The 27,882-nt window shown below is 43.1% G+C and overlaps 1 protein-coding gene across 1 annotated transcript; it reads right to left on the reverse strand.

Annotated features, from left to right (window-relative positions):
- Positions 1 to 1,112: 1,112 nt before the first annotated feature.
- Positions 1,113 to 26,173, reverse strand: UBE2N (ubiquitin conjugating enzyme E2 N). The gene is made up of 4 exons (XM_085898373.1): positions 25,877 to 26,173; positions 25,452 to 25,698; positions 3,899 to 4,039; positions 1,113 to 2,356 (listed from the first exon to the last, which is right to left on the reverse strand). The coding sequence occupies exons 1-4, from the start codon at positions 25,904 to 25,906 to the stop codon at positions 2,307 to 2,309; spliced, it is 468 nt and encodes a 155-aa protein (XP_085754499.1). The 5' UTR covers positions 25,907 to 26,173; the 3' UTR covers positions 1,113 to 2,306.
- Positions 26,174 to 27,882: the final 1,709 nt, after the last annotated feature.

Below are 27,882 nucleotides of genomic sequence, written 5' to 3' on the forward strand. Positions count from 1 at the left end.
GTCAGTGTTCCAGACTCCCTGTTTTTTTTTTTTTTCTTCGGTATGACGGTGATGTTAACACTTCGATTTCTAGTGCAGTTATAATATAATATAATTAATAGGCTGCCGCTCAACGATTTAAATCATAACCACACTAGAAATCGAAGTGTCAACATCACCGGCATACCGAAGAAAAAAAACCCCAAAAACCAGGGAGTCTGGAACACTGACGCTAATCATTACTTTGACGTGTTTCGACTCATGAGTAACGTACAAGTAACGTATGTCGACGTGTGTCAACGATCGCGTAGCGTGCCAACAACTTATGCCAGCGTATGCGGAACGTGCGTCATACGTAGAGAAATTTTCAACATGCTGAAAATTTCTCGACGTACGACGTATGCCAGCGTACTACGACATATGCCAACGTGCTATTAACATATACAAAACTTACCCATAACATATTCGACGTGTGCCAGCTTGGTTCGGCAAATTTTTCATACGTCGGCATACGCTGGCTAAAACGTCAAGGTGCGACAGCGGCTTCACACTTCAATGTCGAGTGCGGTTATGATTTGAATCGTCGAGCCGCAGCCTATGAATAGCCTACGCCACGTGATCATCGGCGATACGCTGCCGTGCGCTATGCATAAGTTAGACTATCATTGGGCATAGGTTGTGAACACCGACAACACGCTCAGCATTCGTTGGTATAAGTTATCTATATGTGATTAAAACGTTCTGTGTACGTTACTAATAAGTTATGCATACGTCCATCACGTTATTATGCTCCCAAAAATTAAAAGAAACATCAATAGTTCAGCGTACGCCAGCGTTTTACATACATTTTGAGACCTTGCTATACGCTGGCTAAAACGTCAAGGTATGACAGGGCCTTTAGCAGGTAGCTCTGCCATCTTTAAACAAGAGTGGTGTTCTTGAGGGGAGAAGGATGCTGCACAAGTGGATTCTATCAGCTGGTGATACCAAGCAATGCAACCATCCGGCACATCCAGATCAGTGAGGTGGCACTTAAAACTACCACAAAAGTACTTGTTGCATCGTCCAATGAAATTTGTACTCGTCATGCCAACAGCAAAACTGTGACATGAAGTCAATGAAGAAAAACCAAAGAGTGGGTGGAGTATTTTATTTCAGAGCACAGCATAAAGGGTAAGGCCCATAAACAGTTGATAATGCACAGCCAGATAAACCAGATGTAAACCAGCATTGAATGACAAATAGAAGAACATTGTACTTAAAACTTTTCACAAGTGAGGCAGTCATGGGATGAAAAGGAGATTAAGAAGGTGGCAGGATATCCACGTATTAAGCTCACACAGCATTTTTGAACGAAACAAGCTGTCACAAAAATGAACAAATTATGAGAACAGTAAATGTGGAAACAATATCCATTTTGCAGCGCAATGGATTAGCACAGCTACACGTTGGACCAAATGTGGTCACCAGCACTCGCCTTGGCCACACCGGTGCTAAGGTGGTGATGTTTGCAGCACAGGGTTTGCAATATGGTGTGACAGTGGTTGACGAATGCTGATGGTGGTTAACAACGTCACTCAAAACCTTCGGTATCCTGGACATCAGTAATGGAGGTATTGAAAAAGAGCTGCTGCCATTCCATTTCTCACGCCATAGTGCACAACATTGGCAAAGTGAAGACGAACTATTACAGTAGAGCAATGACTGAATGTTTGCTCGGATAAGAGAGTGGGCTGGGCAACTCCCACAACCCAAAAACTTTAGGCATTGGTAAGTTCATTCTCCTCCAATGAGTGGATCAAAGTTCAGACTTTTTGATAAAAATAAAAAAAAAAACTAGGAAGAACAGCAAAAAAAAAAAAAAAAAGGGAGTAGATATGGATACCAAATGATGAAGTGGAGAGGCCACGACTAACTGTCCGCAGGCAGAGAGACTAGTTTTAAAGGTCGGTAATGAGATGCTCCCTGAAACTCGTGGGTGGTGTAGCGTCAATCTTGGAACAATACTTAAATGAATGCAAACTCATAATATTAACAATATAATAATATCACACAAAAAAGCTGCTTAAACATTTTCTGTACTTTAAAAAAATCTCCAATTTATCCCAATCTTCATGAAAACACCAACATAACTTGGTGGGGGGGGGGATAACAAACCAACATTGGATAAGCAAAAACAAACGAAATAACTTGTCGAGTCACAAGATCTTATACACATCATAGCTGCACCCTCACCATTTTACAGCTCAAAACTCACCCGTGCCCTCCCCCCGCCCCTCCCCCCAAACTCCCAACATCAGTACCCTCTTCCAACTTGATTTTTCCATTTACATCTTTCTGTTGGAATCACTTGCATACGTTCTGGTCCAGACCCGAGCTGCAAGACAACAGCAAGTGCAATTATAAGGGCAATGAAAATAAAAGGAAATAAATAAATAAATAAATTCAGATATAAAAATTAACTCATTTCATAAAAAGCACTGGTACAATCATGGTGCAAAGATACTCAAATTGGCAAGATCAGTAAGACAAGAGAGTGAAATATGTCATTGCCGCTGTGTTGGCTCCTGAGTTTCAAAATCGCACTAATTCAATTCTCGACAAGACGACGCCAACTACAAACTGTCACCATTGTGCTCACCAGGTAGCCAAATGCCAAATGCATCACAGAGTACACACCCTTTGCGAAAGTATGGAAAAGGACATATTACAATTCGATTTCTCTTTTTCTTCTTTCAGATAAAATAATAAATAAACAAGAGTTTGGGTAGAGGGCAATACGATGTTTACAATAAAATAACCATATTCACACATCCAGGGTTTCGCTGGCATTCACCATTATTACCAAAATAAAACAATTGGTGATTTTTGGGGGGTTTTTTTTATTCGGGTTAAACAAAAACAAACATATTTTTGACAAAAAGGTAAAAATAAATGTTTTTTTTAATAACTACAGTTTTAATTTGTCAAACTCAGCAAAAAAAAAATTGTCTGCATTGAGAACACATCTCAAAATTCACATTTCAGTGTGAACACTCGTTCTAATGTCAAGGATGGCAAGGTAGGCCGAGGAACAGTGCACAAATGTGTGTTGTCAAAATCATTCCAGAACAGTTGCCTTTTGGCCCTGCTAAAAACATGAAGTGGGGCAAATATTTTGCGCCGTGGATAATAATCCCCATTTGCAGCAGTGGTCAGTAAACCACTTGCACAGTGTACAGGTGAAAATTGGAAGCAATCTCCCCCCGCCGCTAGGAAAAGGGGGGAGTGAGGGGGATTTGTGCCCACGACATGACCCAGGGTAATACCAACACGCCGATGATGTCTCAGTCTGTTGTGGACATTTTAATTGGGTGTAAACGGAAAAAGTAAAAATTTTCAAAAAAACAGACTTTGCAGGAACCTGACCTACCCCCAAACTTCCTGCCATGACACTATTAACCATAAAATGATATTATCTAAACTGCAGCATCACGGAATTTGTGGGGTTACCCATGACTGGTTCACTAGTTATTTGAATAATTGCTCGCAGTGTACCAGATACAAATAAAGCATTGGATTTATTGTTTTTCCATCTTGAAGGCAAATGATGCAAATATTTTTATTGCAACAATTACAATTCTCTGTAATGCTGTGAATGATAATTTGCTTAAAGTATGGAAATGGTTTCCAGATATTAGGCTCTCAGTGGAATCCAAAAATGAAATTTCATTTTTTTAATGAATCAAATTGAATATATTGATGGAGACGATGTCAAAATAAACGAGTCCAAAGGGTTGAAAAGGCAAAGTTTCTTGGGCTCTGTTGATTCTACGTTAAAAAGAAAGACTAGTCACTTTATTTATGTTCCGATTCATGTTGAAAATATAACATGAGATTCAAATACGTGGTTTTTGTTCTGAGTCATTACATCCCTCACCTGTTTCAATGGCCTGTGCTTCATTCACTTTCCATTGTTCAGCTACATCATTGGCAAGAGGGTCATCAGGGTTTGGTGCACTCAGCAAAGCCTGGATGGACAGCAGCACAGTGCGAATTTGCAGAGCTGGAGACCATTTGTCTGAAAAGAGTAAAAAGAGAAGTGGACTGATTAAAATTAAAAATAAAAATCAAACCACATCCTCATCAACTTCCAAAGCAACGTGTTGCAATTTTACCATGGAAACAAAGCCAGTTCCTGCTATGATCTTCCACACTCACTCATTCCTACTGCTTTTCAAAATTGCCCATTAATTTCTTCATAAAAAGCAGCTTCCTTTTACAATAACAACAACAACAAGAGGGAGAATTGCTTTGCAATACATGTCCCTTACAGGTCCAAATCCAAAAAGGGTATAACTCTGTGGGAAACTGATGAAACCCTGAAAATAATCATAATAAAGCCAAGTCACAAGTTTCCGTTGAATATGTTAAAGGGCATGGGGGCGGGGGGGGGGGGGAGAAGTCGAGAAAACCACAGGTGGGACAGACAGAGGGCAAACCAATTTGTCCAGTTGTTTGTGTTTGCCGATCCAAATTCACCAAACACCTACACGATTTTTCTTCAACCTTTCCTTTTCCTAATCTTACATAATTATCTTTATCAAAAAAATTAAAAAACGGATTCGTAAAATGTTGCAACTTCCTCTTTCACACGTGTGGTTCTCGGGATTGTATAGTGAGTCAATTCGACCTTTCCTTCATCCCACGTCTAAAAAGTCCCACTGTTACGACGTTTCTTTTCTCCATGTTCTCTTAATTCTCCTTTATTGCATTCCTCACGTAATGTCTTAAATCACATCTCTGACTTAAAAATAAAAAACCCAGTTTGCAATGCATGTTCGTGTTCCATCAATCGTCCTCTTTTTTTTTTTCCAACTTCAGTGCCAATTCACCCCACCTCCATAAAAATCTACCTCCTCCTAACCCCTCACCTGTTATCCCCTCTCCTTACCCCTTCCAATCCTGCCCCTCATGGAACCTCTTCACCATCTTCTGCTTCAGTATTAGCTCCTCCTCTGTTGTCCCAAAGTGTGTGGTGTTCTAACATCTGTGGGCTCCATTCTAACCGAACAGATATCTCACTCTCTCAATCAGTACACTCCTCATCACCACAAACATGATCCTCTTCCTTCCTCTCAGCATACTTCTCCCTCTTGCCTTGAACCTCCCCTGCCCAATCCCTTCTTCACCATACCTCCACCAAATCTCATCCTTCCCCTATCCCCACCTCTCATCGCCCTCCTGCACCTTGGCCGTGCCTGCTCTCGTCGTTTGCCCTCTCTCGCAAAGCAACCTTCACTTTCTGTCCCCTCCAAGCTTCCCTCTCACCTTTCTCAAAAACTCCCCACCACCACCCTTCTCCCTCAACTCTTCCAGTCTCATCCTTCTCCTTCCTCTGGCGACAGCTTCCCCTCCACTCCCACCTCATGTTTATGTGTGTTGTACCATCCACCTAACAGTGACGACTCCATTTACATCTCGCTCTTTGAAAACATGGACCAAATTCTCTCGTTTCATCCCAACTCTCCCTTCCTCATATGTGGTGACTGCAATTGTCATCATGCCAGTTTGGCTGGGTGTGGGTACCTCTCTCACCTGCCATGGCACTGAAGCAAAAGACTTCTGCACATCATTGGGACCGACTCAATTGGTCAAATTCCCGATCCGGATCTCAACCAACGGTACTCCATCTCTTCTGGATCTGATTTTGACGAATTTCTCTGAAAATATCTACTGTTCTTCCTCCGTTCCAATCGGTTCATCTGAGCACATGCTTGTCAAAGTAAACATATCTCTGGCTGTTATTAGAGAACCACCTCAGCGCCGTCGAGTGTGGCATTTCACTCAGGCCGACTGGCTGGGACAAAAAACAGCCATCAAACTTCGAGACTGGTCTCCCATCTCTACTTCCTCCGATATCAACTCATCCTTGGAATTCTTTCATAGAAAATTGCTCTCTCATGTACAGATTTATCCCATCCCGTCTTCGGTTATCCTTCCCTTCCTCCCGCCCATGGTTCACTGAAGCTTGGGGTGAGGCAGTTGTCCTGAAACAACTTGCCTTCGCTTCATGGAAGGCTAATCCAACTGAAGGCAATCTCAGTTCCCTCCACAAAGTTCGGAACAAGTGTGTGTGTCGACCCTCAGGAGAGCCAGAAAACAACATCTTTCAAATCTCAAGTCTGAACTCTCAAACCTCTCTCTCCCTCCTCCAAATCCTGGTGGCATCTCGTAAAGACTGTTTCTGGTGAATGTTCCCCTCCAACACCACCCCCCCACCCCTCCACTCCTTACCTCAAATGGCCGCACAGTTGACACTGCACATGAAAAGGCTGAATGCCTAAACTCAGTGTTTACTTCAAAATCTTGCATCCCAAACCTTTCACTTTCTGTAGCCACCTTACCCAGTCGCACCCAGCTGTTCCTGGTCTCTGTGTCCTTTTCGTCTGACAAAGTGGAGAGCTTGCTGTCAAACCTCGACTCAGATTCTGCAACCAGTCCAGACTGCATCAGCCCACGTGTCCTAAAAACCTGCTTTGCTGTTCTTGCTCACCCTCTCTCTGCTCTATTCACCCACTCATTTGCTCAAGGTCATCTGCTTTGATATCAGTAACCATTACTGTTCTGCATAAAAAGGTGCACAAAACAGATCCCTGCAACTACAGACCAATCAGCCTTCTCCCAATCATCATCAAGGTTATGGAATCCATCATCGCTTCAGACATTAAATCCTTCCTCTTCTCCAATGGCTTGATTTCCGATCATCAATTTGGATTCAGACCATGTCACTCAACCCTGGATATGCTGCTTCTGCTCTCCCAACAATGGATGGATAACCTCAATGCCAGACATGAAATCAGTCATCTCCCAAGACATATTGCGTGCTTTCGATATGGTCTGGCATCCTGCCCTGCTCACCACTCTTTCTGTGGTATCCAAGGACATCTCCACTCATGGCTCACAGACTTCCTCTCCTGTCACAGCCAATGTGTGGCCCTAAATGGAGTACTCTCATCCCTTCTTCCTGTCCAGGCTGGAGTTCCTCAAGGCAGTGTTTTGGGTCCTGTGCTTTTTCTGGTTTTCATTAATGATCTCTGACTGGAAAATCCTCTATCTCTTTGCTAACTTCTCCATCATCTGCTGTACAATCTGTCATCCCTCAGACCGGCATGCAGCAGCTTCTTTACTCTCTGCAGATCTGCATAAAATTACAAGCTGGTCCAACATGTGGAACATGTCTTTCAATCCTGACAAAACTCACACTCTCACAATGTCTCAACAAAAGGACCTTCTGGACCCCACCCCCGCCCCCACCATCAACATTCTCAACAATCACGTTGAAGAAGTCATTTAATTCAAGCTTCTGAGTCTCACTATCTGCCATGATCTTTCCTGGGAAAGCCACATTTCCAAGCTGGCCAAAAAAGCCAGTCGCCGACTGGGAATCCTCCATCGTGCAAAGTCCTTCCTCGGCCCACCTGAGCTGCTGACAACATACAAAGCTTTCTTCCGTAGCCTGATGCAGTACTGCTCTCCCTTCTTGGCTGGTGCTCCTGCCTCTCACCTTTCTCAGCTTCAAGCTGTGGAAACCAAGGCATTTCGGATCATTGGCATGCCTCGCGATGAGGTTGAGTCTTTGGATCTCTCACTCACCGCAGACAGGTCGGTGCTCTTTCCGTCATCTCCTGTCTCCTCTCCGGCCTCACCTGCTCTACCCCCCCCCACTCTGTCTGAGATATGTCTTCCCCCCCACAAGGCACTTAAGATCCACCAGCAACCCCCTTCTGGTAAAACTACTAAAATGAAGAATCAATGCTCACCTTCACAATTTCATACCTTTTTTTTTCGCTCCTTTGGAACAAACTCCCACACTCTTCAATCTCACTCTTCTGTCCAGGTCTTCAAAACAGCTGTTCACCACCATCTCTTATCTTCTCCCATCTAAAACCACGATCTTTTCTACCCCGCTAATCCACCTCCTTCAAATTCCCTGCTTTCCATCCTGAATATCCCTGTCATGCATGCAAGGACATGAAAGTCCCTGTAGTGTCTATTTTATTTACCCTGTGTTCTCCACTCCATCCCTCTCCCTTCCACAGATCTCTTCATGTCTCTGTTCCACACTGTTTATTCCTTCCCTCTTCTGGTCCTTTTTTCTCCTGCTCCCCTTGTACTTTGTGTGTTAGCTCTCATACAAGCCTCGACATTGTGTACAAAACAAAACAAAAAAAAAACTTAGTCCTATCCAGTGAAACAGGTAGGGGACGAATAAAAGCAACTCCAAAACATCTACAAATTTAAGCAACCAATATAATGTGTCAAAAATGACGTTTATAAAGTTTAATTTATTCCAAATGCTACACACATCTTCTCTATATTACTAAAACTCTCATCATGTATGTATGTATGTATGTATGTATGCATGTTCCCAAAATACAGCCAAAACGGTACACAATAGTGCCAAATTTTTCGGCCCACGTTATCATTCTCCTGCGGTGTACAGCATCAAGTTTCGTTAAAAATCGGCCAACGAAAAAAATTATAAAAAAAAATCATTTCCCAATTCAGTCAAGTACTCTGGGATTATTTGATCAATGCAAACAACCTCAGCGGCATAGTTCGCTGGAGCTATCTTTTTTTTTTTTTTTCTTGAAATGATTTATTTTAAAATCTCAAACATTTGTCTTTTATTTTTTATTACATTGATGCGCAATATCAAGTTTAGTTCAAATCGGGCAACGAAAAAAATTATTAAAAAAAATGAATTCCCGATTCAGTCAAGTACTCTGGGATTATTTGATCGATGCAAACAACCTCAGCAGTATAGTTCGCTGGAGATGTGTGTGTGTGTGTGTGTGTGTGTGTGTGTGTGTGTGTGTGTGTGTGTGTGTGTGTGTGTGTGTGTGTGTGTGTGTGTGTGTGTGTGTGTGTGTGTGTGTGTGTGTGTGTGTGTGTGTGTGTGTGTGTGTGTGTGTGTGTGTGTGTGTATATATATGTATATATATATATATATATATATATATATATATATATATGTATATATATATATATATATATATATATATATATATATATATATATATATATATATATATATATATATATATATGATTTTTATCAACCGCTGTCACAACGGGAACCCAACGGGTTCACGGGTCATCTAGTTATAGATAAAACCGTGAATACAAAGCTGGAGTAGCAATCGACAACTTCCAAACAAAAGTCATGGGATAACAACTTCTTGACGATGCATAACAAATGCCGATGTGCAACCATTTAATTTGTACAGCCTCCACATTCCCCAATCAAAGACTGGGCCCTCAACATACGCTTTGCACCAGGTCATGGAACTCTGCATTGGCCACACCAATGAAAGGCATGTGCTCTTCCATGGTATGCACGGCAACTCAAATAACTGGAGTTCATCAAACACCTTACTTTGGGAAACAAGGACATGGGCGGGGACTGTGAACGGCAAATTTGAATGGTCGTGATGACGTAAGATGACGTAAGATGCCGTAATATTTTGTCCAAGTACTGCTAAATTAAAGGGTTTTGAAAGTGCCAAACAGCTGATTTGTGTTCTCCAGTGTACAAGCATATAATAAAATTGAAACAAAATAAAAATTTTAAAGGTTGCAAAGAAACAAAAATTGTTTTTTTTGGAAGTCAATGCCATTGATGAGGTTTATAAAATATCGCTTGAAATATACAGTGCCTATTGAATGTATACACCACATTTCAATATTTTCACTTCTTGTTGCCTTTTAGCCTGGAATTAAATTGCAACAAATCAGACTTTTTCCACATCGTAACCCACAACTACCAAGTGAAAAACAAATTCTACAAATTTCAGAAAATTAATTAAAAATACAAAACTGGAATATCTTGGTTGGATAAGTATCCACCCCACCTTATAATAGTAATTCTAAATTAGCTCAAGTAGAACCAATCACCTTCAAAATAGCACACCAAGTTAATTTGCCTCCACCTGTGTTAAAATTGTAATGGGTCTGATTACCTCCACCACCAAAGGTGAAGGAGGTTATGTTTTCACCCCTTTCTGTCTGTTTATTTGTAGGATATGTCAAAAAATTGTGGACGGATCCAGATGAAATTTTGTGGACAGGATGGGTGTGTGTGACAAGGATGAATCGATTCGATTTTGGTGAAGATCCGGATCCGGATCCGACCACGAGAATTTAAGTGATTCTTCACCATTGAGAGATAGTGCTAAACTAATATCATATAGCATGATATGAAAAGTTATGGACGGATTCGGACTAAACTTTGTGGACAGGTTGGGTGTGTGGCAAGGACGAATTAATTAGAGTTTGGTGAAGATTCAAATCCGGATCGAGATACCAGAATTATTGAATTGTCATAGTGATTCTTCACCATTGAGATATAGGGCCAAAAACAATATATTCCTGTATAGCATGATATGTAACCTCCGCCATCGAAGATCGGAGGTTACTGTTTTCACCCCTTTCTGTCTGTTTGTTTGTTAACAGTATTACGGAAAAACTCCGACGGATTTCGACGAAACTTGGTGGGGGGGGGGGGGTTAGGTATGGTCCAAGGATCATGCCATGAGATTTTGGACTTTATCCCCCCCCCAAAAAAAAAATTTAGAGAAAAAAATTTTGTTTTTGCATTTCTACATGTTTTAAGTGATTTCCATAAAAAAAATTGTTAGAGAAAAAAAAATTTTTTACAACTTTTTTTTCAACAAAATTTAGATTTCTTTTTTTGCATTTCTACATGTTTTAAGTGATTTCCAACCCCCACCCCCAAAAAAAAATGGAGAAAAGAACTATAACTGTCAGCACTGTTGACATATTTAATGAATAAGATATAAGGTTCACTCGAGTGACCCAGCAGTATTGGCGGCGGAGGTTTTGCACTCTCCTGAGTGCTCCCCCTCTAGTTCAAAAATGTATTGGGCCCGATATGTTCTCATGGATCAGGCATTACAGGGTGGAAGTATGCGCTCTACCGAGTGCGCTTCTTGTTTCAGAATAAAATCAGCTGTTCCTGAAGGTTTCCTTGCTGGGTAGTGCATTTCACAGCAAAGACTCAACCATGAGCACCAAGGAGCTTTCAAAAGACATCTGGGATAAAGTTGTGGAAAGGCACAGATCAGGGGTTGGGTTGAAAACTATTTCAAAAGGCCTTGAATATCCCTTAGAGCACAGTCTAGGCAATCATTAAGAAGTGGAAGGTGTATGGTACCACCAAGACCCTGCCTAGATCAGGCCGTCCCTCTAAACTGGAGGTCCAAGCAAGGAGGAGACTGATCAGATAGGCCACCAAGAGGCCGATGGCAACTCTGAAAGAGCTATAGACCTTTATGGCAAAAGCTGGCCACTGTGTGCATGTGACAACAATATCCCAAGCACTCCACAAGTCTGGCCTGTACAGCCAGGCAGCAATAAGGAAGCCATTACTTAAAGCCCACCTTGAGTCCTATTTGAGGTATGTAACAAAACACTGGCGATTCTGAAGCCGTGTGGCAAAAAGTTTTGTGGTCTGTGAAAACCAAGATTGAACGTTTTGGCCGCAATGCAAACCAAACCCAACACAGCACATCACATCACACAAAGAACAACATCCTTAATGTGAAGCATGGTGGTGACAGCATCATGTTATGGGGATGTTTCTCATCATCAGGAATTGGGGCACTTGTCAGGATAGAAGGGAAAATGGATGGAGAAAAATATAGAAAAATCCCAGAGGAAAACCTGCTGCCCTCTGCAAGAAAACTGAAATTCGGACGGAAGTTCACCTTTCAGGATGACAATGACTCGAAGCACACAGCCAAAGGTACACTGGAGTGGATTGGAACAAAAAGATAAATGTCCGTGAGTGGCGCAGTCGGAGCTCTGACCAAAATCCAATCGACAATCTGTGGCGTGACTTGAGGATTGCTCGTCCATCAATGCTGCCCATGCAACTTGACTGAGCTTGAACAGTTTTGCACAGAAGAATGGGAAAATATTGCCCAATCAAGATGTGCAAAATTGGTAGAGACCTATCCCAACAGACTCGCAGCTGTAATTGCTGTAAAAGGTGCTTCCACCAAATATTAACTCAGGGTGGTGGACACCTATCCAACCAACATATTGTAGTTTTGCATAAATTAATTTTCTGAAGTTTGTAGAATTTGTTTTTCACTTGGAAGTTGTGGGTTACGATGTGTAAACTAAGGTGGGAAAAGTCTGATTTAATGCAATTGAATTCCAGGCGAAAAGGCAACAAAGAAAGGGGGTGTTGACATTCTCTCAGCACTGTACCATCAAATTTACCATGCTACATTAGCTACTCCATGCCTGGTGTTGGCTTAATGGTTTTAAAAGGTGGTGGGGTTGACTCAGCCTGTCATCCTTCCGAGGTCGGCAAAATGAATACCAACTTGCAGGTATCCTGTGTCAGGGTGGCGACCTGTCCAGGATTTTTCCCAATAGCCCAAGAGACTGCTTAGGCAGCAACAACGCTCAGTCCCAATGGATGGATGGATGGATGGATTAGCTACTCGTGCCTGTTCGTGTCGCTAAAACACAGGTTTCCTGTTTGGAATGATTTTCAATTTTGACTACCAGATAAGTGGATAGGCAAAAGTCTTACAATATCTATATCTCTATCTCATGTGCGACCGGGATGAATTGAGGGCCAAAGTACTGCTAAGCTACAGGTTCCTCCCCCCCCCCCACCCACCCCCAATTCATGTTGCGATACGTGTTAAAAATATAATATTCAATTGAAATTCAGTTGTTCCTTGATCATAAACTTACATTTGTGGACAGACACATATAAAGGGAACCAATTGTCAACCCCACTTTTCGCTTCTCATGCAAGGGGTAATAACCAGAATTCTAATGACGACTACCTGGACTCTTTTCTCAAAGATGGAGGTTTGATACGACAAAAGAGCAGAGATTTTCAGGGCACCAAAATGCTACTTCTGTCTGTTCAGAATAACAATCTGTCACAGTATTCTCTTCGCTCAAGGTGACTTTTGATTATCTGCCAAAATTTTGGTAAGAGCTCGTTTTGCAAAGGCTTGATTGGTTGATGTCATTCTGACTGAGGAGCCCACTCTCCAACAGGCGATCATCATTCTTTGCAGAAACGTTGTTGGGAATTCCTTTCTCTGAAACATGATGCCGACAGCTTATTTTCTGAACCCAGATTCTAAATTGTGAAAGTGCTTTGGAGGTATGGCCTTGCAACAATGAATACACAGTCCTTTTGGAAGAGATGGTTTGAGACATTAAGCACGCAATCCCAAAACCATCACTCACATATAGATGTAAAGAATCCAATACAGCACTACCTTAAAGGCTAGACAGTATTTTGGCAAATTAATGCACTTCAGTAAAATATCCACACCTCCCAAAAAATATGCAAATTATCAGTTTGTTGCTGAAAATACAAATGGGATTCATGTCCAAGAAAATGTCACAAATGTAAGGAAGTGTTCCAAGACATTTAATATGATCATTTAAGTTGAAAAATACGTCTTCTAATCCTCTCTTGCATAATTTTAATTTTAAACAACAGAGAGAAAAAGGTCAGAAAATAAATATTTAGCAATAATGCTTCTAATTTTAACCGATTATGTCGACGCAAGAAAACCTGTAAGGCCTGGCACCATTTAGTTCAGTCAAAATAAGCCAAAATGGGGGCAAACCTCACACTAATTGCAAGAAAAATGAAACCACTTGTTTTATGTTCCTCGAGCTCAACCTTATCAATGCCTAAAAATCTACTATACAAATGGCAGTCCTTCTGTCTGTTTTTTTGTAACGAATAAGCTCCTAGACCAGTGAACCGATCTTGATGAAACTTTACACATATATAGAACTAACATTCCGCTCCAGGATGCGCGAAGTGGCTCTCCATAAAAATGGAAAAAATATATTAAAAAAAAAAAAAAAAAAAAAAAAAAAATATATATATATATAAAATTTCCATTAGAAAAAAAAATGGCTTTCGAATAGTGCGCGGCGTATTAATCATAACAAAATGCTTCATGGTTAAAAACGCTAGGGTTTTTTGAAATACAAAATGTTCGTATTCGTTGACTTTTTAAACATACACATTCTCCTCCTGTTATTTGAATTCTCGAACTGCACGCACACGGCAACAGCTAACTGCTGATCGATCTGCTCATGAAAGAGCCAGGCAAGCGGAGAGAGAGAGAGAGAGAGAGAGAGAGAGAGAGAGAGAGAGAGAGAGAGAGAGAGAGAGAGAGAGAGAGAGAGAGAGAGAGAGAGAGAGAGAGAGAGAGAGAGAGAGAGAGAGAGAGAGAGAGAGAGAGAGAGAGAGAGAGAGAGAGAGAGAGAGAGAGGGAGAGAGGGAGAGAGGGGAGAGAGAGAGAGAGAGAGAGGAGAGAGAGGGGAGAGAGGGGAGAGAGGGGAGAGAGGGAGAGAGGGGAGAGAGGGGAGAGAGAGAGAGAGAGAGAGAGAGAGAGAGAGAGAGAGAGAGAGAGAGAGAGAGAGAGAGAGAGAGGAGAGAGAGGAGAGAGAGAGAGAGAGAGAGAGAGAGAGAGAGAGAGAGAGAGAGAGAGAGAGAGAGAGAGAGAGAGAGAGAGAGAGAGAGAGAGAGAGAGAGAGAGAGAGAGAGAGAGAGAGAGAGAGAGAGAGAGAGAGAGAGAGAGAGAGAGAGAGAGAGAGAGAGAGAGAGAGAGAGAGAGAGAGAGAGAGAGAGAGAGAGAGAGAGAGAGAGAGAGAGAGAGAGAGAGAGAGAGAGAGAGAGAGAGAGAGAGAGAGAGAGAGAGAGAGAGAGAGAGAGAGAGAGAGAGAGAGAGAGAGAGAGAGAGAGAGAGAGAGAGAGAGAGAGAGAGAGAGAGAGAGAGAGAGAGAGAGAGAGAGAGAGAGAGACAGACACAGAGAGACACAGAGACACAGAGACAGAGAGACAGAGAGACAGAGAGACAGAGAGACAGAGAGACAGAGAGACAGAGAGACAGAGAGACAGAGAGACAGAGACGTCTTACTGATGATATATCCGCTCATGAACGAGCCAGGCAAGCAGAGTCGGCTGCAGAGAGAGAGAGCGTCGCCTAACTGCAAATAGAGCGTCACACCGACGGGCGAGAGAAGCACAAAACTCACGTTCCAGCTTTCTAGGTCCGGGTTTTGGCAGGACATCAAGGACAGTTGCCACTGCTGCTAGAAACATTGAGTGGCTCAAGCCCGCCTTCAACTATGACCTATCTGAGGATTACGGCAGCATAAAGCCTTCCTTCCATAAATCTGAGGAATAAAAGAAGCCTTCCTAATTTTCTCCATACAACGAATGCCTCAGTCTAACTAGCGTGAGGAAAATAGGGCAAATTTCCCAGGTATTACCGGGTACTTCAGCTAATTCCAAGTAAATGAAGGTATGGAACATGGTGAGTTTTTAAGATGATTGCGACTTTTTAATCTTTTTCAGGCAAGTATGCGGTATTAAAAAAAAAAGTGTGTAATTTTGCCATTTCTTCCCCTATTCCATTCAACTTGGTGTCTAGTCCCATGTTTTCTGAGGTGTTTTCTGAGGTGTTTTCTGATGATGATGATTCTGAAGATGACGATGGAAATGATGATGGTTCTGGTGACACCAGTAGCAGTATTCCCACTGATCCAGAGGTTCCGTCGAATGCCGATTCCGAGCTTCCCCACCCAGTTCTGAAGGAACTTGACAGACTCTATGACCAGCTTTTGGCAGGCAAGATTTCCCTGGAAGATGTTGAATCATCCCCTACCTTGTTGGCTTCTATCAAGGATATGATGGATGAAAAGGCAAGCCATGTGACTGAAAGGACAAGTCGGTTATGGTTCATGTATATGAAGATGATTGCCATTGTTCGAAAGTTCATCACCTCTGAAAGAACAAGCAACTAGCATCTACACTTCGAGGTAATGAATGACATGCTTCCTTACCTTGTAGCAGCAGGCCACAGTTTGTACACAAAATCTATCCACATCTACTTACAGAAGATGTCTGACATGCATGCCACAAAGTGTGTACAAACATTTTATGAATGGACTACATGCTGTTAGAAGGTCAGATAGGTATTGGGCTGGTTTATCCCCAGATCTGGTGATAGAGCAAGTTTTAATGCGCAGTCTAAAGACAACGGGCGGACTGACGAGGGGAAGGGGAATGACGGAATCGCAAAGAATAGTTTGGGCTTTATCAAGACCAGTTAGTGGAGAAGTCAACAATGCAATGCAGAGATTGACTTCTATTGGATACACCACAAGCGAGCAACATAAGGATCTTTCCATGGCACGTAAGAAGATGGATGCCAATGATGTGAACAAGCCACTCACATTCATTGAGGACAAGTCTCCTTTCGGAAATGCTGAAACTCTCAGAAATATAGTAAATGGTGTTATTGCAACAGACAATGAGAATGTCGACAGAACAGAGGATATTGGCAGTAAAATCTTAGGGGACATGGAGGGAAAACAAGTTTTGAAGTACACATTTAAGAAGAAAGACCAGGCAGTCGCAATGGATTCGAAGTCCAAAATCTCCATCGATGGTGAGGATGTTAGCATTGATCCTCTTCTCCTGTTTCAGAGGCTTGTGATGGTCAGCACACAGAAGGAAAGTATTCAGGACACATTTGGCTATGAACTCTGTTTGAAAAAAGGAACGAACTCTTGAAAGCTAATAAACCAGCGCTTGCTAACGCTCTATTGGACCTTGCTGGGGATCCTTCTGATGAACAGACGCACATGGAGATTGCAACATTCCAATTTGTCCTTCATGGTGGAGCTCTTCTGCACAAGATACCATGGGAAACTGGGAAGACATACAATGCTATCTGCCAAAATTGTGTTGCTCATGTCAAAAGGTATGGAAACCCAGTCATAGTGTTTGATGGTTACCAGAGTGGTCCAACTCCAAAGGATGGGACTCACAGAAGACGCATTGGTACCAAGCAGGCCCAAGGAGTTCAGTTTCATGAAAACATGCCTCTTCAAATGAAAAAAGGATGAATTCCTGTCAAACAAAGAGAAAAAGCAACGTTTCATAAATCTCCTTGGAAAACATCTTGAAATGGCTGGCTGTGATGTTCATCATGCAAAAGGAGATGCTGATCTTTTGATAGTGAAGACGGCACTGGTAGTGGCCAAGAAAGGTCGGACCATACTGGTTGGCAGCGACACAGATCTCCTGGTTTTGCTTATCCATTACACAACTAAGAAGCACAAGAATATATACTTCCAGCCGCAGGCTAAAGCAGGTTCTCCCATCCAATACCTTGATATCAAGAATCTGCAAAAGACTCTCGGTGAGAAAGCTTGCAGAAACATCTTGTTTCTTCATGCTGTTATCAGATGTGATAATACTTCAAGGTTGTTTGGTCATGGAAAAGCTGTAGTTCTTTCATTGGCAAAGAACAGCCCATCTTTTGTCAAGGAAGCTGAAGTTTTCAACGATCCGGGAAGATCAAACGAAGGAATTGCAGAAGCAGGTGAAAAAGCTCTGATGTGCATATACAAAGCAAATCCCGGGGTCACAAGGAACTTGGACATACGTCGCCATCAAAAGTACCTTGAACTTCTGGTCACCAAAAAACAAGTGGTCCACCCAAAATCCCTACCTCCAACTCGGGCAGCTGCCAAGTATCACTCCTTGCGCGTATATCATCAGTTGCAGACATGGAAAGGAAAAGAACTTAATTCAGAGACATGGAGTTGGAGGGTGCAAGGAGAAACATTATTTCCAGTGGAAAGTGACTTGGATTTCGCACCAGAAGAGCTGCGAAAAGTAGTTAGATGCCGCTGCAAATCTGGCTGCCAAACTAAGCACTGTGGGTGTCAGCAACAAGGACTGCCCTGTAATCCAGCATGTGGGGAATGCAGAGGTGTATGTGAGAACATGAGTGACCAAGGTAACAAGATGACTGATGATACTTTTTAATGTTTGCAACAATGCCGAGTTAGGAAAAGGTGTCCTTATCTAAATTAGGCCCTACCTATGTGCGTGTGTGGGGTTGGGGGGGGGTGAGCAGACTGGTCCTCAGTTTGACCATGGGCATGGTTTAAAGGACATTTAAATATCAAATGTGACCTAAACAATAAGTATCAATAGTAAAATTCAACGTAGATGATTGAAGTTTGACCTATCCTAGTGTTTGTAACCTATGACCTAATTTCGCCAGGTCCCGATATATGCCAGATTTTGGACACCCCCAGAAATCTATGTTCCACACCAGGAACTTCTTGGAATTTTTAATATGTTATTACATGTACTTAAAGAAGACAAATAAAAGTGGTTTCATTTTTCTTGCAATTAGTGTGACCTCCAACCTTATTTTGACTGGATTAATTGTAGTTATCTCTCTAATGAAGTGTTATCGTTAGGTAGTACCTGGTACAATATTGAAGACATTACCGACAAGTATATAAAACAATAAAATACTTATACATAGGACTTAAATACCTATGATAGAGAAAATCCCAATCAGATGCTCTTTACCAAGGACTAAGTGGCAATCATTTATGAACAGGAATGTCACGGTTCCTGAACACGTAATGGGTGCATTCACCCCAGTTTCCAGAAATAACCTGTTCTCCCAGTGGAGCGATTCCATTTGAACTGTCGACATTTTTGTTCAAGATCACTGGGCATACAATATTGTACAACTGGACCCAATGTCTCCTCGGACTTCACAGGCCACATGTTTCACCTTGTAGGCTACTCTCAAATTCCAAGTCCACCAAGTTTACAGTTAATAACTGTTACCAAAGGAGAGGCACGAACAGAGTTTTCCCCAACCTGGTATGCAGGCCTGGCTTGACCTAGTTTTACTGTGAAGAAGTCGTCTTGGATCGATTGGTTCTGAACCGCTGGATCTGGACCTCTTACTCTTTCGGATTATCCACTGGGCTCCTGTAAATCCTCAGCCCAAAACCAAATTTACACTTATGCCCCCTTTATCCGTATTCATAACAATCCCCGGCAAATCCTCTAGCCGAGTCAGATGTCCATCCATCACTACTCAGGTCTGTTGGGTAAATTTATTCAAGCCGACTTACCTTGTTTGATTGACCCAAACCCATGTCCAGCATACAATGAATCTATGAAGCATTTCAATATTTGGGTCAACACATCTATACTTTGACTCATTCCAGGGGTAGTTGTTCCAGTTGTGACATTCACCTTTGGTTACTCCTGAGCAGCAACTGCAACATGCTTACTTAGAGGTCTAACCTGTTCACCATATCTGCCAGATTTTTAAAATTCAAGTAAATAACCGATTTGACAACTGTGAAGCTTGGATAACATTCACAGGCTGTGGTACCTCCAACTGGAAACAAATTTCAGCATCAGGAAGAACATTAACAAACATCTCCAATGCTTGCCTTTCCTATACTTCATCAGGAAATCCTGGTTACAAAACCCTTACTGCTTGCTCAATAACGTGTGTTAATTCAGAAATTGTTTCACCCACTTTCAATTTGGAGCTGCACCCCAACAAAGACACTTTGATACACCACTCCAAATCAGTTTTTTAAAGATTTTATTCAAGACGAGCAAATACAACCTGTCACTTTGCTGACGAGAGTAAGGAGGAGGGGAGAGGAGGGAGGGGGAAGGGAGGGAGGGAGGAGGAGAGGAGGGAGGGAGGAGGAGGAGGAGGAGGAAGGGAGGGAGGGGAGAGGAGAGGAGAGGAGGGAGGAGGAGAGGAGGGAGGGAGGAGGAGAGGAGGGAGGGAGGAGGAAGAGGGTACGGCTGATGAAGGATATAATTAAATAAGGCCGTTAATCATCTTCAATCGGGGTGTTTTCTTGGCATGCATGCAAAGTTTCAGGCTGCTAGGTTTCATGGTTTTGAAGTTATGGAGGACGAGGACGGACACACACACACACACACACCAAATTTAAGATTTCATCCATGGGACCGTGTAATGCTTCCACACGATGGCCCGCCTGCTCCACCTCTGAGCAACTGTAAACTTTTGTCACATTGAATTGCATTAAAATGCCTCCAGATTAATAATCCCATGAAAATCTGGCAATGACAACAATTGTCTAGAAACAGCTTGTGACGCCTCCATGAGTGATCCCACCACTCTACGATCAATACCAGGTTCAAGCACATGAGTACATGTACGTCCACAGGGGCTTTAGATGTTAGTAATTTTTAGGACATCTCTTGATACCATGAATTACCATTTTAACTTTTCATCTTCATCCCTGAGGTCCACTAGTTATTCGGTCCAATGTTGACCTCACGATATGCGGAAGTTCAGCTTCATTTGCTGTAATCCTTGCTTCAATTTCACTTCCAATTCCTTTAAGCTGTCAATTCTGACTGACTTCTATAAATCACTTTCCATTTGGATAGAAGTTGGATCCAACGATTCATAAATAAAAACTTTTCTGCCAGTTCAGTGGTTGCCTCCTCAAATTAATGTTTCATGTTCAACAAGGAAGCTTTGACAGTTCCCATTTATACCTTTTGTGCCATGAACTTAGCTGCAACACGCGCTCACGTATTATCAATTTTAATTGTTCAACGACATTAGCATTTAGCTCGATCCATCCATCCATTGGGACCACACTCTGTGCAGAGCACTGGTGCTGCCCAAGCAGTCTCCTTGGTTATTGGGAACAATCCTGGATTGGTCACCACTCCGACACAGTATACCAACATGCTGGCACTCATTTTGCCGAAAAATCAAATCATCAAAATGAAAATCAAATCAATTCACCCTTGTTACACACCCAACCTGTCCACCAAGTTTCGTCTGAATCCGTCTATAACTTTTTGAGATGTCGTGCTATATATCGATTTTGGCCACATCTCTCAACGGTGAAGAATGACTTTAAAAATTCTCATCTCAGGATCTTCACCAAAATCTCATCAATTCATCCTTGTCGCTCACACAACCTGCCCACCAAATTTCATCCAAATATGTCCATAACTTTTGAAGCTATCCTGCACAAAAATGCACAAATAAACAGACAGAGGTGAATGAAGGTGGATGGAGGTAAAAACCAACACAAAAGAAGGGAAAACAAAAATTTGCTATTGGAAGGCACCGTAATGCACCCTTCAAAAAAAATCCACCACGAGAGGGCTGGCTATCTTACTACCTGACACCGAACATCACATACTCAGGGTTGTAACTACCCAAAGCGCACGCTCAGAAAAACACGTCAAATAAAATGAAATAAATAAATACAAGAGATGGTAACCACACCTGAACCATCATTTGTGGCCCAGATCTTGAGTGGTCAGAATAGGAGCATTTAATAAAATACTAGCAAAATAGGACAACGGCCACAATGTTGGTAATATAATATAAAGCAAATCATCAACAATTTACCAAAATTACCACAAATACACATCCTTCACCAAGCATGTACACAAAAGTAACAGTTCAGTCTCTGAATTGTGAAACCACGGTAAATCACAGAACGTGGAGGTTTTGAGATGTCGTTTCAAGCACTTGATGATCGACTCCATGGTGTCATGAGCATTAGAAGCAGTGACAATAAATTTACAATTAATGCAAATTATGACTCAGATAGGAAGCAGTGGTACAAGATTAATGTAGCACAATGGTGCTGAGAAATTAAGCTTCCTTGCGTCTGTGCAATGAGTGCAATCAGTACCGGTTTGGATACCTATCAGTCACCACAGGGAACACTTTAGCTTCACTGTGGGAAATCACCAGCAATATGAACGACTCGATGAGAGTTTGCAAGCCTTGTAGAAACTGTGCACCCCAATAAAGGATGCTCCAGAGAGCCAAGTCGGTCTTTACCGAGGCCCAAGCTGATGGCCTCTACCGATGAAAGCCAATCCTTGTTTCGAAGGGAGAACCCACGCCCCTCCCACCCACCTTCACCGCCCCACAATACCCAAGAAGGACAGTAAAACAAAGCCTGGGGAAGGATATCACCAGCATCTCCTCTCCTTGATGTGCTCAATCTGTCTCCCAATGTTATGTAGTTCACCAATTTTATGGTGTGCATTCCAGCCCTGCCTCTTGAGGGCCAATCATACAGCTTCCCACACCCTCCAAAGGCCCCATGCCACCTGGGCTAACTTCCACTTGCCTGGGTACATCTTTGCTCAATGATGATTGAGGCTGATCTTCATGGTGAGTTGCATTACATGCTACCTGTTCCCTATCTATCTATAATTCCAGCAATGTGTGTGTGTATATGTATGTGTCTGCGTCTGTGTCCGCTGTTTCTCGACAACCACTGGTCCGATCTAATTGAAACTTGCCAGCAACATTGCTGGGGAACTGAGTATGTGCCTTTTCGAGGTTTGATATTAATCGGACAAGTGCTTCCCAAGTTATGGCCATTTATTTACCAAACCAATGACAGAACACGTTACTGCGTAGTCGTGGCCGATGCGCCATTTAGTTACCAATGACAGGACACGTTGCTGCGTAGGCGTGGCCGTTGGGGAAGAGATCCTCAGCCACGATCCCCATTACGGGTTACAACGTACGGATTTCCGGTATTCTAATAATTTCTCGATTTCTTATGCGCATTTATAGATAAACACAATGCCCCAATCCAGTCATCGTTTACGAGAGCGAAGGAACGGACTGTGTAGTTGTTTGAAAGTTTTTTTTTGTTTTTTTTTGCACATACGGCCACGCACGTACAGGTACGCAAGAGAGAAGAAACGGCCTGTGCGATTGTTGTTTCTGGCACACGGTTTGAAAGTTTTTTTTTGGGGGGGGGGGTTGCACGTATGGCCACGCACGTACGGGCACATGAGAGCGAAGGAACAGCCTGTGTATTTGTTTCTGGCATGCGGTTTCAAAGTGTTATTTTATTTTGGTTATTTTTTTATTTTTTATTTTGGTTTGCACGTACGGCCACGCACTAGTTCATTCAAAGGATTATAACACGAGCAGAGTACCCACCCTATGGGCGGTCTTGCTCCAAGCATGCAACGCGTTCTTCTGACACATAACTTTATTTGGGTGTATGGACAACCGACAGCTCTGTACAGGCAATAATAATAATAATAATAACAACCTGGGTTATGTGCATAAAGCAAAAACATACCTTCTGCTTATAATTGAAAACACCTCACGACACTGGAAAACGTAGGGACAGGAATACTGTAAATGGTGTATACTTGTCATAGCCTCCCCCAACCTGGAGGTGGCACTACGCGATACACATTTACATAGAGAACTTACCTCACCCCTCCCACCCCCAAAGATAAAAACACCCCCACACATTTATTGGGGGGGGGGGGGTCATGCTGATCCTCTGTGGCAAGTCTACATGTAATTGGTGCAGAACTGTAGTAGTAGTCTGACAAACAAACACACACACAAACACACACACCCCTTTACTTAACTATTCCATAAAACTAGAACGACACTCAGTAGTGCATACCTCCACCAGGTTGAACAGTTTAAGTTTTGTATGCCACTGATAGGCTGGATCTGCATCCTGAGCTGAACTAAAATCGAATCGGCTTGTTCTCGTCACTTAACCAACTCATCCACCTAGTTTTGTCATAACTCATCCACAACTTTTTGAGATATCATGTGATACATAGTTTTTCACCCAATCTCTCAATGGGGAAGAATCACTCCAAAAATTTTAGTAATCCAGATCTTCACCAAAATCTAATCATTTCAGCTTTGTCACATACCCAACCAATCCACCAATTTTTTCTGAATCCATCCACAACCTTTTGAGATGTCTTCCTTACAGACAAAGACAGACCAACATGAAAACATAACCTCCGTCCACCTTTGGTGGTGGAGGCAAAAACGATTGTGCATGTACTGAATTCTAAACCCCACAACAACAATAACTAGAACAGGAATCAGCAGAGCACATCCGGCAGACTGAACAGTTTATATTTTGTATCCAACCGATCGTCCGGATTCAGATCCGGCTCTTAACCAAAGTCAAATCGGCTTGCTCCCATCACCTCCCCAACTCATCCACCGAGTTTTGTAATAATTTGGCCAAAACTTTTTGAAACATCATGCTACATATCGTTTTGGTGCCATCTCTCAATTGAGAAAAATTTAAATAAATATCATATCCAGATCCGGATCTTCACCAAAATCGCGTCAATTCATCATCACACACTCAACATGTTCACCAAATTTTGCCTGAATCCGTCCACAACTTTTTGAGATATTCTGTTTACAAAAAACAGACAGGGGTGAAAACGTAGGTAAAAGGTGAGGGTTAGATGAGCTCTAACAGTCATCAGCATGTAGCTCTTAACAGGAAACTCTTATCTCCTATCCCAGCCAAGGCTGGAGAGCCCCCAGGCCCGGTGTTGTTCTTCATTTTCATGAATGATCTTTCCGATTCCTTGGAAAATCCTGCTCAAATATTTGTCGACGATTCCACCTTGTGCCGCATCATTTCTCATCCTTCATGTAGGCAAGCAGCAGCCTCTTCCCTCTTTGCAGACCTTGATAAAAAAATCAGGATCTGGTCCAACACTTAGAATATGTCTATCAACCCTGACAAATCCCACACTCTCATGCTGTCTCTCTAAAAAGGACCAAATGGCAAACCCTCCCATATACTTTCCAAACAAACTGCTTGAAGAGGTTGTCACTCATACTTTTGGGCTTCACCATCAGCCATGATCTTTCTTGAGCACACCATATTTCCAAGATTGCATCCAAAGCCATTTCCAAGATTGCCGACTGGGCAAGCAGCAGAAGTCGAAACTTTTGGGAACCAATGAGACCTTTATTCGCAGCTTGACGAGGAACGACACTCCCCTTTGGGTTGGCGCCCCGGCCTCACACCTCGCCAATTCTTGATGCCGTGGAAAGGAAGGCCCTCAAAATCATTGAGATCTCCCATGACGAAGTTGACTTTCTAGGTCTGTTACTTTCACATTACAGGGAAGTTGGTGCAGCGTGACCACTCCTTGGCTTTTTTTCACAAGATCTTGGCTATTCGTTGTTCACCTTGGCGTCTTGGTTTTCTATTATCATTGCTTTTCCGAAAACCTTGTGAATTCTTGGCTTTTTTCATTGGTTCACCTTGGCATTTATGAAAATGAGGACTGGTCACACAGAGTTGGCGTCCCTTCTGTATCGTCCCTGCCTTCTCTTTGGTCTTGCACCCTCTGCCCTCTCTTGGCTCTGTCCCTGCCAGGTTTCTGTAGGGCGCACAAGGTCTTCGAGTCCCGTCTTCTTGTTGAATTCCCAAAATCCCGGCTCACTGCTCACCTCCACTCATTTGCTGCTCCTTTATCTCACCCGTGGAGCCAATTTACCCAGTCTGTTCAGTCCCATTGTTCCCTCCAAGGCTTCAAAAGCGCTGTTCACCACTACCTCAAGGGGCGAAGAAGTGTGCTAATTGCACAGACAGGCAGGTGGGTACTCGCGCACAGGTAACACTCAAGTACAGCATCTAACTAGACGGTCCCCTGTCGAACAATAAATAAAAAAAAATGTTCTAATCAAGGTGTGCAAGGAGGTATCACTCGGTTAACGACGCACAACTTACCCTTGAGTATGTCGAGGCAAATGCGGCCTAGCTTGTCCACGTTCGGGTGGTAGATCTTCGTCATGAAGCGGACTTTAGGCGGCGCCATGGGATATTCCTCAGGAAGGAAAAGCTCCAGTTTAAACGTGCCGCCTTCGAATGGCGAGTCCGTGGGTCCAGCAATGACAACGTGAAAGTATCTCGCATTGTTGTCATCGGCCTCTGCCTTGATTCCGGGAACAGGCTCGGCCATAAGCCTCTGCGTTTCCTGCAGCAGCAGCACACAACGACCCGAGCACTCTGACAGCATCGCACTCACAAACAACACCAGACGATCGAGCGTCGAGAGCTGCCAATTGACCGAGTGTGCCGATGAGAAGTTTAAACCGTCAAATCTCCACAAAACGGAACCGTTCGGCCATTTAAATTCGCCGTGCTCGTCTCACCTTCGTTATGCGTCGCGGTAGTTGACTCATAGCGCCTCGACAGACCTGCCAGGCCTCGACAAAGCTCGCCAGACGGGCCCCGCACCTTGCCGGCCCTCAGCCACCCCGATGAATTGGGAGTGGAGGGAAGGTGAGCTGGAATCCCGCCGAAGAGCGGTGAATCCCAACGTGCCTAACGACCCCCTTCGGACGGCGAGCAAAACGTGCAGACCACTAAAGATGGCGGCTGCCGAACGCTGTGGTTGCAGCCGTGAGTCGTGCTTCACGTTTTACGACAAGAGTCGTAAAAAGTCCGAACGCTGTGGGTTGCAGCCGTGAGTCGTACTTCACGTTTTACGACAAGAGTCGTAAAAAGTAAATAATCACGAAACGAATGTACGTGAAATTCTCGCTATCGCACAAATTTTTTTTTAAAAAACCGAATGTATTTATATTCACGAGTATAAATGGCATTTAATGGTCATTGGAAAGTTTACTGATTCCTTCCGTGAGTCGATAAACCAGTCAACGTCCGTCTATTTTAAAATGTACGCAAAATTGCGACACTTTTAACCGCCCAACTGATGATCCTCTCAGGCAAATCCATTTATTACGTACTGATGGGATTGAGGGGTGTGGGCAGCAGAAGAAAATTCCTGTACTGGGCCCACAACTCTTCCCCGTTCATGAATGTCCGATGCTAATATTAAATGCATGGTGGGAACCAACAAATTGTGGAGTTTTTCAATTCGCAGAGAGGTGAGAATTTGATCTTGCAGCTGCTGGTCGTTGTTTATTACTGGTAATGATGGTCAGGAACGGCCGAGTCAACTGGTCGTGCACCTATCTGTATAAATGAATCTTGTAGGCTACACATTTGACTAGGTTATCGTGCATTGGATAGAATCTGCAAAAAAAAAAAAAAAAATGTCGGCCGTGACGTCATCTCCAGATCCGTCATGACGTAATGGGTGCGCACTCCATTACCAAGCAGCTTGTGGAGCGTTCGCCAAGCCAGCCGTTCCTTGTCAACCGTTTCAATGGAGTGTCCATCCACTTGGCACGTGCTCCACAAGCCACTTCCCAAGCGGTTTGCTTGATTCAAAGCACTCAAGCAAGCACTCAAACGGAACGGAGTGCTCGGCACCACTTAACAACATGACGGTCTCCATGGTAACAATGCTATCGTGGTACTCGAACAAGTGCTGTCCTTCCCATCATTTTCAGTTTTACTCGATGCTCTTGTGACAACTTCCCCAAACTTTGCCTTTGCTTCGTGGATTGCAAACCCAACTGAGGGTAATCTCAGTTCCTTCCATGAAGCTCAGAACAAGTGTGTGTCGACCCTCAGGAGAGCCAGAAAACAACATCTTTCGAAGCTCAAGTCTGAACTTTCAAACCTCTCTCCCTCCTCCAAATCCTGGTGGCGTCTACTCAAATCGATTTCTGGTGTATGTTCACCCTCCATCGGCCATGGATTAACCATAAAGCAAAATAAGCACATGCTTATGGCCTCAAGGGAAGAGGGGCCCCCACACAGTTTTTTTTCCAGTGCCGGATTTACAATGGACCATGGTGCAAATGTTGCTGCTGAACCAGGGCCAACAAAAGGGGGCCCCACAATAAATGAAAAAAAACTACATATACAAGAATATTTCATTTTACGGTTTAGTATTGTTTTTATTTTGGATTACATATATATGGGGGTACCATAATCTTTTCAGTGCTTAGGGCCTCTAAAAGTCTTAATCCGGCCCAGCCCTCCATCCCCACTCTAACCTCAAATGGCCGCACTGCTCACACCGCACCTGAAAAGGCTGAATGCCAAAACTCGGTGTTTGCATCAAAATCTTGTGTCCGAAGCCCATCGCTTTCTGGACCCACCTTACCTAGTCGCACCCAACTGTCCCTGGACTCTGTGTCCTTTTCGGCTGACAAAGTGGAGAGCTTGCTGTCAAACCTCGACTCAGATTCTGCAACCGGTCCAGACGGCATCAGCCCACGTGTCCTAAAAACCTGCTCCTCTG

Source organism: Eptatretus burgeri, chromosome 10 (genome assembly GCF_056783735.1).
Source record: "Eptatretus burgeri isolate ZD-2024b chromosome 10, Ebu_testis_v1, whole genome shotgun sequence".
NCBI classification, from domain to species: Eukaryota; Metazoa; Chordata; class Myxini; order Myxiniformes; family Myxinidae; genus Eptatretus; species Eptatretus burgeri.